The sequence below is a fragment of the Blennius ocellaris genome (assembly GCF_963422515.1).
Source record: "Blennius ocellaris genome assembly, chromosome: 22".
Classification (NCBI taxonomy): Eukaryota; Metazoa; Chordata; class Actinopteri; order Blenniiformes; family Blenniidae; genus Blennius; species Blennius ocellaris.
The window spans coordinates 306,404-317,867 of record NC_137671.1 but is presented as its reverse complement, the minus strand read 5'-3'; the positions used below and the strand labels follow the sequence as shown (position 1 = coordinate 317,867).

General features: G+C 52.7%; 1 protein-coding gene across 3 annotated transcripts; it reads right to left on the bottom strand.

Moving 5' to 3' along the window:
* Positions 1–495: 495 nt before the first annotated feature.
* On the bottom strand, positions 496–10,777 carry rint1 (RAD50 interactor 1). Of its 3 annotated transcripts, none has more exons than XM_080517872.1 (15): positions 10,517–10,777; positions 9,913–10,038; positions 9,321–9,436; positions 8,449–8,622; positions 8,227–8,367; positions 7,414–7,591; positions 6,559–6,669; positions 6,087–6,312; positions 5,241–5,387; positions 5,054–5,148; positions 4,866–4,970; positions 4,451–4,671; positions 3,191–3,371; positions 2,805–2,923; positions 496–1,271 (listed from the first exon to the last, which is right to left on the bottom strand). In XM_080517872.1, exons 1-15 carry the CDS (start codon positions 10,694–10,696, stop codon positions 1,079–1,081), a joined length of 2,313 nt encoding a protein of 770 aa, XP_080373998.1. In that variant the 5' UTR covers positions 10,697–10,777; the 3' UTR covers positions 496–1,078. The 3 variants fall into 3 exon arrangements, with proteins under 3 accessions (XP_080373998.1, XP_080373999.1, XP_080374000.1); XM_080517873.1 differs by having other exon boundaries at positions 3,191–3,284; XM_080517874.1 differs by lacking the exons at positions 9,913–10,038; positions 10,517–10,777 and having other exon boundaries at positions 8,449–8,609; positions 9,321–9,429.
* Positions 10,778–11,464: the final 687 nt, after the last annotated feature.

Below are 11,464 nucleotides of genomic sequence, written 5' to 3'. Positions count from 1 at the left end.
GGTGTCCTGTCTCCAGGTATGTCCTGACCAGTTTCCTGGTCTGTCCTGACCTGTCTCCTGGTCTGTCCTGACCTGTCTCCTGGTCTGTCCTGACCTGTCTCCTGGTGTCCTGTCTCCAGGTATGTCCTGACCTGTCTCCTGGTCTGTCCTGACCTGTCTCCTGATGTCCTGTCTCCAGGTATGTCCTGACCAGTTTCCTGGTCTGTCCTGACCTGTCTCCTGGTATGTCCTGACCTGTCTCCTGGTCTGTCCTGACCTGTCTCCTGGTGTCCTGTCTCCAGGTATGTCCTGACCTGTCTCCTGGTGTCCTGTCTCCAGGTATGTCCTGACCCGTTTCCTGGTATGTCCTGACCTGTCTGCTGGTCTGTCTCCTGGTATGTCCTGACCTCTGTCCTGGTATGTCCTCACATGTCTCCTGGAGGATCTTTAATTATTCGTACAGACTGATGCATTAAAGACTTTATTCACGTCTTCCAAACCTTGAGGACTGGAGTCATTGTGATACAGACATTCTCAAGTCCATACGTCTCCATAGCAGTGCTGCCATACCGTCCTACATGTGACAAGAGGTGAAACAGTTAGTGTTTACATTTCTCTAGGCCGTCCCCTGGCCGAGACAGACTCCGTCCTCTGACGGTGGTGAAGACGTGAGACAGGGACATGAGCAGTCCAGAGTGGTCAGGTGACGGAGGCCCTACTGTCCAGAGTGGTCAGGTGACGGAGGCCCTACTGTCCAGAGTGGTCAGGTGACGGAGGCCCTACTGTCCAGAGGGGTCAGGTGACGGAGGCCCTACTGTCCAGAGTGGCCAGGTGACGGAGGCCCTACTGTCCAGAGGGGTCAGGTGACGGAGGCCCTACTGTCCAGAGTGGCCAGGTGACGGAGGCGCTACTGTCCAGAGTGGCCAGGTGACGGAGGCTCTACTGTCCAGAGTGGTCAGGTGACGGAAGCTCTACTGTCCAGAGTGGCCAGGTGACGGAGGCCCTACTGTCCAGAGTGGCCAGGTGACGGAGGCTCTACTGTCCAGAGTGGCCAGGTGACGGAGGCCCTACTGTCCAGAGTGGCCAGGTGACGGAGGCTCTACTGTCCGGGCCACGAGGCTCGCAGGTGGAGGAGAATCACCACGTCACTCGCCGCCAAACAATAAACTCCCAACTCGTTGAGAGCGGCTTGTGGTGGAGGGTCGTCGTCCCCCGTCCCGTCCTCCAGGAGGGTCCTCAGCAGGATGGCAGAACCCACGTTGAGACACAAGACCACACTGGCCTCCTTCACGCTGCAGAGACACAAACCATCGTCAAACCATCGTCCACCTGGTCACCAGCCCGTCTCGCCACTGCTGGCTAGAGACAGACAGGAAGACACCCACTGCTGGCTAGAGACAGACAGGAAGACACTCACTGCTGGCTAGAGACAGACAGGAAGACACCCACTGCTGGCTAGAGACAGACAGGAAGACACTCACTGCTGGCTAGAGACAGACAGGAAGACACTCACTGCTGGCTAGAGACAGACAGGAAGACACCCACTGCTGGCTAGAGACAGACAGGAAGACACTCACTGCTGGCTAGAGACAGACAGGAAGACACCCACTGCTGGCTAGAGACAGACAGGAAGACACTCACTGCTGGCTAGAGACAGACAGGAAGACACTCACTGCTGGCTAGAGACAGACAGGAAGACACCCACTGCTGGCTAGAGACAGACAGGAAGACACCCACTGCTGGCTAGAGACAGACAGGAAGACACTCACTGCTGGCTAGAGACAGACAGGAAGACAGTCACTGCTGGCTAGAGACAGACAGGAAGACACTCACTGCTGGCTAGAGACAGACAGGAAGACACTCACTGCTGGCTAGAGACAGACAGGAAGACACTCACTGCTGGCTAGAGACAGACAGGAAGACACCCACTGCTGGCTAGAGACAGACAGGAAGACACTCACTGCTGGCTAGAGACAGACAGGAAGACACCCACTGCTGGCTAGAGACAGACAGGAAGACACTCACTGCTGGCTAGAGACAGACAGGAAGACACTCACTGCTGGCTAGAGACAGACAGGAAGACACCCACTGCTGGCTAGAGACAGACAGGAAGACACCCACTGCTGGCTAGAGACAGACAGGAAGACACTCACTGCTGGCTAGAGACAGACAGGAAGACAGTCACTGCTGGCTAGAGACAGACAGGAAGACACTCACTGCTGGCTAGAGACAGACAGGAAGACAGTCACTGCTGGCTAGAGACAGACAGGAAGACACTCACTGCTGGCTAGAGACAGACAGGAAGACACCCACTGCTGGCTAGAGACAGACAGGAAGACACTCACTGCTGGCTAGAGACAGACAGGAAGACACTCACTGCTGGCTAGAGACAGACAGGAAGACACTCACTGCTGGCTAGAGACAGACAGGAAGACACTCACTGCTGGCTAGAGACAGACAGGAAGACACCCACTGCTGGCTAGAGACAGACAGGAAGACACTCACTGCTGGCTAGAGACAGACAGGAAGACACCCACTGCTGGCTAGAGACAGACAGGAAGACACTCACTGCTGGCTAGAGACAGACAGGAAGACACTCACTGCTGGCTAGAGACAGACAGGAAGACACTCACTGCTGGCTAGAGACAGACAGGAAGACACTCACTGCTGGCTAGAGACAGACAGGAAGACACCCACTGCTGGCTAGAGACAGACAGGAAGACACCCACTGCTGGCTAGAGACAGACAGGAAGACACTCACTGCTGGCTAGAGACAGACAGGAAGACACTCACTGCTGTCTAGAGACAGACAGGAAGACACTCACTGCTTGAAGAAGTTCTCGGGTCTCTTGCAGTAGTGTCCAAACAGAGGGAACAGGTTCCTGGACATGTCAAACTGCAGCTGAGCCGCGCCGCCGTCACTGAAGTGGTTGGTCAGGATCACCTGGACACACCGGGTCAGAGGTCAGGGGTCAGAGGTCAGAGGTCACTGACCTTCATCCAACACTGAGAGGCTCTTTGACCGTTTCTGCTTCACTTGAATTGAACAATAATGAAGAAAACAGAAACCTCGTTTCTCCATCAACCTTTTCATTGACTTCAACATGTTATTAAGAAAACAATGTGAACGTTTGTTCCGTCATGCAGGTCGGTCCTGAGTGAAGGACAAGTCACAGGACGTGTCTTCACGTCTCCAGGGTGTGTCTCTTACTTCTTGGTAGAGGAAGTGGTCCAGCCGCTCCGCCAGGCCCTGCCAGGCCAGCTGGAACAGAGACACACTGAGGGTCTGCTGGAGGTGCAGCAGTCTGTCCCGGAGACACAGCATCAGGGGACAGGCTGAAGAGGACAGGGACATGGTGGACTGCTCGTGCTGCGACGGCAGGGACAGCCACCTGACGGAGCAGCGGAACGGTAAAATCACTCTGGTGCACTGGACGACGTTCTCCGCCCGCGGGGCTAACCTCATGCTAATGCTAATGCTAATGCTAGCTCTGAACGCTCAACTCTATTGATTCCAGACACGTCTACAATCAGCCCAGTGAACAGTTATGAGTAAATCCTGACGTCTTCGGTGTGTGACGTCTCTAAAGGACCCCGTGGTTCTGAGAAGGTTCTACTGGGTTCTCATACTGGGTTCTCATACTGGGAATCAACCACGAATCATTGTGGTTGATTTTGTCACCTGGTAGAAGGACGTCTATCAAACGTTGGTTCCAGTAACGAGCCTCTTGTGGATAAATTCATCTGACGTCTCTTCACAAAGACTTTAGAAAACGAGACTCGGAGTTTCGTCACTTTTAATAAACATGTGAGAGAACAACTGTGAACTGTTGATGAACAGGCTTGAGAAAACCAGTGAATTAAAACCAGTGCACCCAGATTAAACCAGTGAACCCAGATTAAAACCAGTGAACCCAGATTAAACCAGTGAATTAAAACCAGTGAAGCCAGATTAAACCAGTGAACCCAGATTAAACCAGTGAACCCAGATTAAACCAGTGAACCCAGATTAAACCAGTGAACCCAGATTAAAACCAGTGAACCCAGATTAAACCAGTGAATTAAAACCAGTGAACCCAGATTAAACCAGTGAACCCAGATTAAAACCAGTGAACCCAGATTAAACCAGTGAACCCAGATTAAACCAGTGAACCCAGATTAAAACCAGTGAACCCAGATGAAACCAGTGAATCCAGATTAAAACCAGTGAACCCAGATTAAACCAGTGAATTAAAACCAGTGAACCCAGATTAAACCAGTGAATTACAACCAGTGAACCCAGATTAAAACCAGTGAACCCAGATTAAAACCAGTGAACCCAGATTAAACCAGTGAGCCCAGATTAAACCAGTGAACCCAGATTAAACAGTGAATTAAAACCAGTGAACCCAGAGTAAACCAGTGAATTAAAACCAGTGAACCCAGATTAAACCAGTGAATTAAAACCAGTGAACCCAGAGTAAACCAGTACCTGTCTTGGCAGTAAGGTTTGGCCTTCTCTGTGATGTCCCTCATGGTCCAGTCCAGAAGCCTCCCCAGCATGTCCCCCTTCAGGCGGTCCAGCAGGGCCAGCAGGCCGTCAAACAGGGACCCTTCCAGAGACGCCAGGCGGCCCAGCTCCGTCATGCCCAGACCCCTCAGGACCGCCTGGTCGCCCACGGCAACGGCCGCCTGCTGCAGCTGCAGGAAGAACTGAAGGAGGACCAGACTCAATGTACCGGTTCTGTGTGTGTGTGTGTGTGTGTGTGTGTGTGTGTGTGTGTGTGTGTGTGTGTGTGTGTGTGTGTGTGTGTGTGTGTGTGTGTGTGTGTGTGTGTGTGTGTGTGTGTGTGTGTGTGTGTGTGTGTGTGTGTGTGTGTGTGTGTGTGTGTGTGTGTTAAACACACCACATTGTCCCCCCAGTCAGTCAAGATGGTAGAAATGTAGTTGACGGCGTTGAGGATGGAACAGTAACGGAGACCAAGAGGACAGCGAGACTCTTCCTTCATCACCTGGAATCATTAACCATCAATCATCCACTGTTCATGTTGATGAGCAGCAGAGCAGCAGCAGAGCAGCAGAGCAGCAGTCTCACCTGAGTGAGTCGTATCCTGAAATCGTCCACCAGTTCCGTCTGAAGCTCCAGAAACTTGAGCTGAGCAGCAGGACAGGGCAGAGCTCGGTACCGGTCTGAGACACAAGGACATGATCAGGACGTCCCAGTGTCTCCCCCTCAGAGACGTTGAGCTCAGAGGACCACAGGGACCAGGACGAGGTCTTACCAGTGATGACCTGCAGCAGGGTCATGAAGGTCTCTGCACAGTCCGGGGCCTTCAGCTCGTCCAGGTCGTTGATGTCTTTGATGTCTTTGTACTGAGAGCTCCAGGCGCCCTCTGCTGACAGCATGGCATCCATCTTCTCCACCGCCACTGGGACAACAGGGACAACAGGGACAACAGGTCGTCAGTCAACATGTCCCTCAGGTCCCTCAGGAACGTATTTAACAACTCACTTCCTGTCTGGATCTTTTCCTGCCATGAAAAGCAGGAAAGATGAAAGGATTGAAATCTTGGAACATTTTCCAGTAGAACAGTGGAGACTGTTCATCTCCGTACTTTAATTCTGACTCAAACCACCAACAAGAAGCTGGAGGCTCGTTTCTCAAAGCAGCCAGACGAGACAGACGAGCCAGACGAGCCAGACGAGCCAGACGAGACAGACGAGACAGACGAGCCAGACGAGACAGACGAGCCAGACGAGACAGACGAGCCAGACGAGCCAGACGAGACAGACGAGACAGACGAGCCAGACGAGCCAGACGAGACAGACGAGACAGACGAGACAGACGAGACAGACGAGCCAGACGAGCCAGACGAGCCAGACGAGACAGACGAGCCAGACGAGCCAGACGAGCCAGACGAGCCAGACGAGACAGACGAGACAGACGAGCCAGACGAGCCAGACGAGCCAGACGAGACAGACGAGCCAGACGAGACAGACGAGACAGACGAGACAGACGAGCCAGACGAGCCAGACGAGCCAGACGAGCCAGACGAGCCAGACGAGACAGACGAGACAGACGAGCCAGACGAGCCAGACGAGCCAGACGAGACAGACGAGACACTCACTCTTCTTCTCCACCACCAGCCACTTGTGCAGGACGGCGTGGTCCAGCAGCAGGTGCAGCAGGCCAGGAAGCAGCTTGGGGTAGAAGAAGCTGCAGCGCAGCTCCTTCTCAAACTGCAGCACCTCGTCCACCAGGTGGCAGAACAGCACGTCGTCGTACAGCAGCCGGGACGCGTCCAGGGACACTTTGTCCTGCACCAGGGACAGCAGGCCGCGACACAGCTCCACCTGCACGCGCACACACACACACACACACACACACACACACACACACACACACACACACACACACACACACACACACACACACACACACACACACACACACACACACACACACACACACACACACACACACACACACACACACACACACACACACACACACACACACACACAGTGTTTCCAACGTTCCACCAGGAGAACCAGATAAACATGACTCGGATCTGGATGAAGTCAGTGAACAGAACCGACCTTGGCGTTGACAGAAGCTCCACATCGATCCAGAACCGGCTGGACCTTGTCCTCCAGGAAGGCGGAGCTGTTCCCCAGCCACAGCAGAACCTGGGTCAGGTACCACTCCGGCTGCAAGGCACACAGGAACACAAGGACGATTCTCATCCACACACAATGACTGTAAATACATCGTGTCTCGTCTTCACCTCCATCCGTTTGTTGGGCACTGATATATCTGATATATGACATATCTGATATATCTGATATGTCATATATCAGATATATCAGATATATCAGATGTATCAGCTGTATCAGATGTATCAGATTCGACTGGTCTCATTTAAAGCTCCACGTCTCAAAGCTGAGAATAGAAGAGTTTAGTGTCGTACCAGTGGAACTGCATTAAAAAGCTTCAGCAAGTTACTGGGAAATGTTGATTCTGAATAGAAGGGAAGCCTCATTTAAAAGTAAAATGATACACTCTATATTTCAGAATCAAAATACTCGTTTGGCCAACATTAATAGTTGACCAGATCAAAGGTGAATGGGCTTTGTGAGTCATCACGGTGGCTTTACGTCCTTCATCACAGCCCGATGGAGGCGCCGTCACTCCACTGGGGCTCCAGCGTCTGGCCCAAGGACACTTCTGCACGTGGACAGTGGAGCTGGGAATCGAACCTGCAACCTTCCCATTGGAAGCCACGCTGCCTCAGTCCAGTGTCAGGTCACACACAAACTCACACTGTTGTTAGAAACATGCATTGATTCATACGAGCAGCAAAAACGTGTTGAAAGGAGTCAAACATCTGGAAGCAGAAGGAGAACATCTGGAAGGAAGCGTCATCGTCAGAGGAGTTAGAGGGCGTGACCAACCTTGCTGAGGGAGTTGGTCTGTCGGTTCCCAGAGAAGTGGTACTTGAACCTCTTGCTGAGCGGCAGCAGCATGATCTGGATGGGGAGGCAGAGGGGCCGGGGGGGCGGGGCCGGGGGCGGGGCCGGGGGCGGGGCCGGAGACACGGGACGACTGGACGCCTGGCAGATGATGTCGTCACTGACCGAGAGCGTTAAAGACTTTCAAACACAATTCTGCAGGACGACGTCGCCGGCAAAGACAAAACATCCCAAGCTGAAAACAATGGCAGCCCTTCAGATTAAAAGCTGCTTCCTGTAGGAGGGAAGCAGCTCGTTTCAACCTGCAGCTTCATACCAAGTTCAAAGACACTGAAACTGACAGAAACCAAAGTTCTGTTCATGACAACTGAAGCTTCCTGAAGGTGTCGGGAGCTTTTTAAAATCAACTCATCAAAAATGGTCTTTTTTGTTTTTGCATCATATTTTACGTCTGAGTTCATGTTTCTACGACCAAAACTTCTCAAAAGCAGGAAACACTGAAAATGAGGCCTTTTCAAAAAGCTGTGCTGGTTGACGTGTCAACATGACCAGTGGTTTCTCTGAGGAGCGTCAATCCACAAGAGCAGCAGCCGAGACGTCGACGACTCAGCAGAAAATCACAGTGAAAAACTCACTTGGGGGAAATAATGAACCTGTAATAAATGTGAAACAAAACATTCTTGTGGCTGCAAAAAGCTTCAGCACTGAACTGTTTCTGCACGTCGCTTCAACAATATGTCTTGTACTATGATGACAGACTTGAGGAGGCGTCCTGTGGCCCCCCAGGGAGGATACGAGGCCTGCAGGGCCAGCAGCTGGCCGACCAGCAGCTCCAGCTGGCCGCTGACCTCAGGACAGCCGGCGGTGGGCGTGAGGGGCGGAGCCTGAGGCGCCAGCACCGGCCAGTGCAGCTGGACCAGGATGGTGTCCAAGTCGCTGACGGAGCAAAGAGGAAGAGGAGGTGAGAACCGGGTGGAGCCAACCCCCCCCCCAGGAGGATGTGGGTCAGAACCAGACCTGGTCAGCCGGTCCTTGATGATCTTGTGCCAGAAGCGCAGCGTCTTGTGGAGGAAGAGTTGCAGGTGAGAACATGCAGACCGGCTCAGGCCACATTCCAGCGCCGCCAGCGCGTCCACGGCCCGGACGGCTTCCGACACGCTGCTGGTCATCAGACACTGCTGCACCGCGGCGCTGCACACACACAGTGCAGGGCGTTACTGCGGCGTCACTGCGGCGCTGCACACACACAGTGCAGGGCGTTACTGCGGCGTCACTGCGGCGCTGCACACACACAGTGCAGGGCGTTACTGCGGCGTCACTGCGGCGCTGCACACACACAGTGCAGGGCGTTACTGCGGCGTCACTGCGGCGCTGCACACACACAGTGCAGGGCGTTACTGCAGCGTTACTGCGGCGTCACTGCGGCGCTGCACACACACAGTGCAGGGCGTTACTGCAGCGTTACTGCGGCGTCACTGCGGCGCTGCACACACACAGTGCAGGGCGTTACTGCGGCGTCACTGCGGCGTCACTGCGGCGTTACTGCGGCGCTGCACACACACAGTGCAGGGCGTTACTGCAGCGTTACTGCGGCGTTACTGCGGCGTTACTGCGGCGCTATTGCAGCGTCACTGCGGCGTCACTGCGGCGTTACTGCGGCACTACTGCGGCGCTGCACACACACAGTGCAGGGCGTTACTGCAGCGTTACTGCGGCGCTGCACACACACAGTGCAGGGCGTTACTGCAGCGTTACTGCGGCGTTACTGCAGCGTTACTGCGGCGCTATTGCAGCGTCACTGCGGCGTCACTGCGGCGTTACTGCGGCGCTGCACACACACAGTGCAGGGCGTTACTGCAGCAAGACCTGATAAAGTCCACTTCCAGTACCTGAGCTCTTCCACGTGTTGGAGGCAGCGGAGGTACTTCATGTGTCTCTCTATGGTGTCCAGCTGGTCCCGTGTCTCACCCAGTTGGTCCATCCAGGGCTGGACGGCTGCCAAGTGCTGGACAACAACATGATGAACATCATTAACATGATGAACATGATGAACATGATGAACATGATTAACATGATGAACATGATGAACATGATGAACATGATGAACATGATGAACATGATTAACATGATGAACATGATGAACATGATGAACATGATGAACAACATGATTAGTGAGAATTCTCCGTCTGCAAACTACAACTGTTCTGAAGCAGGAGCTTCTGCAATCACATACATTCAGCATTCACATTCAGCATTCACCTCACTAATGCACACTTATTTCTGAACGAGCATTTAAATATTCTGCAAATCCTCCAGAAATGTCCAGAAAGACAGTTTATGAGGTGGAAGACAGCGGAGCAGTGAGACTAGAATGTCCAGATGTACTGGTTAGTGTGGGTTTAGGTAGGACCTGTTTTCTAATCTGGTTCAACCATCCTGTTGATGGAAACCAGTTCCTGGTTTGAAGGGTGAGGGTCCCACCTGGTCCACGGTGCTGGACAGAAGCTGCTCCTGGTGCAGCAGGTCCTCCAGGGACCGTCTGGCTTCATGAGCCACTGAAAGAGCTGCAGACACTTTGGGAGGCACGGAACTGGAAGCATTCACAACCTGCAAGAGACCAGAGAGCATTCATGACCCCCGCTCTGGACCCCCAGGACCACCTGTCCCCCCCAGGACCACCTGCCCCCTCCAGAGACCACCTGTCCCCCCCAGGACCACCTGTCCCCCCCAGCGTTTCCTCCAGATTCATTTAGTCCTCGCCAGCCACCATCCATCACGCCTCCATCAATCCACCACTAGTTATCTTGACAATGAATGTGTGAGTGTGAAAGTCTACGTTTAGATTGTACTAAATATGTAGGATCTTCCAGGGTCACACGCCAGATGTTTGTAAACAAATAGTCCAGATGAAATCAGTGAGTTTTGATTATGTAAATTGTGTAAACAACTCCTGGAGACAGGGTCCTCATCCAAGATGGCGGCCGCGGTGACACGTCAGTTGCAGAGAACTGCAGTCAAAGTCTGTTTATGTTTCAAATTCCACAAACGTCCCCCCCCCCCCCCCCCCCCGGGAGACCGTCCTCACCTGCTCCTGCAGTAAACTCGTCTCTCCCCTCAGCTTCCCCAGCAGCTCGCCCACATCCTTCAACGCGCGCAGATCGTTTCCCAACTCGTTCTGCAGGAAATCCGCGACATCGTCTGACGCAGTTTCTAAACTTTGTTCACTGTTTGTTCGTTCCACCAAAGCTGCAGCAGGCGCCGCCATCTTTCTCCTCTTCTTCTTCTTCTTCTTCTTCTGCTGCTGCTGCTGCTGAGTCTTCTTCTTCTTCTTCTGCTGCTGCTGCTGAGTCTTCTTCTTCTTCGCGGTTCAACGGCAGGTTGCAGCCTGTATATCTACTCACTACCGCCACCTGCTGGCTCGGCCTCGCTACGTCATTTCCACCAGGTCGGAGTTGGAAGTAAATACAAGCAGAGGCTGAATCGTCCCTTTTAGAAAACCACAGTTTTGGGCTGTTTAGCTGGAAACCAGGCAGCAGACAGGCCGACAGCCTGAATTTCAATTAAATGGTGAAAAAAGTTGTCTTCTTGGTTTGCAAAGGATTTGCCTGTTTTGTTTACAAGTGAAGAAATGAGCAAACTCATACATTGGCCAAGAATTCTTCTGAAATGTATGAAAACACATTTTTGTCCTCCGAAAAAAACTCTCGACTTTGATTTTCTAGTTGAGTTCTGAAGCGTATGAGGTTAGTTGTTGTGTTCAGACTGCAGGTCAACTTCCACCGTAATAAAGAGTAAATAAGAGGAGCAACATGATTCAGTCTCATCAGCAGTTTTACTTCCTTCACACTTTCATTACTTGTAGTAACGTAGTTTGTAACGTTTTATAGACGAGATAAAACAGCGAACTGCCGTTTAACAGAAACTATTTTATCTGTCAGCGGAAAGATGCGACGGAGAAAAAAAGGTGGGCGGGGCTTATCTTGTCTACCCACAATGCACCGCTGGTCAGCTTCATACTGTGACTTCCGGGTTT

Coding starts and splice junctions, on each gene's coding strand:
- rint1 (XM_080517872.1), bottom strand. CDS start 10,696: ATGGCGGCGCCTGCTGCAGCTTTGGTGGAACGAACAAACAGTGAACAA. Junction 8,368..8,448: donor ATCAAGGACCGGCTGACCAG/GTCTGGTTCTGA, acceptor TTGCTCCGTCAG/CGACTTGGACACCATCCTGG. Junction 2,924..3,190: donor ACCACTTCCTCTACCAAGAA/GTAAGAGACACA, acceptor CGGTGTGTCCAG/GTGATCCTGACCAACCACTT.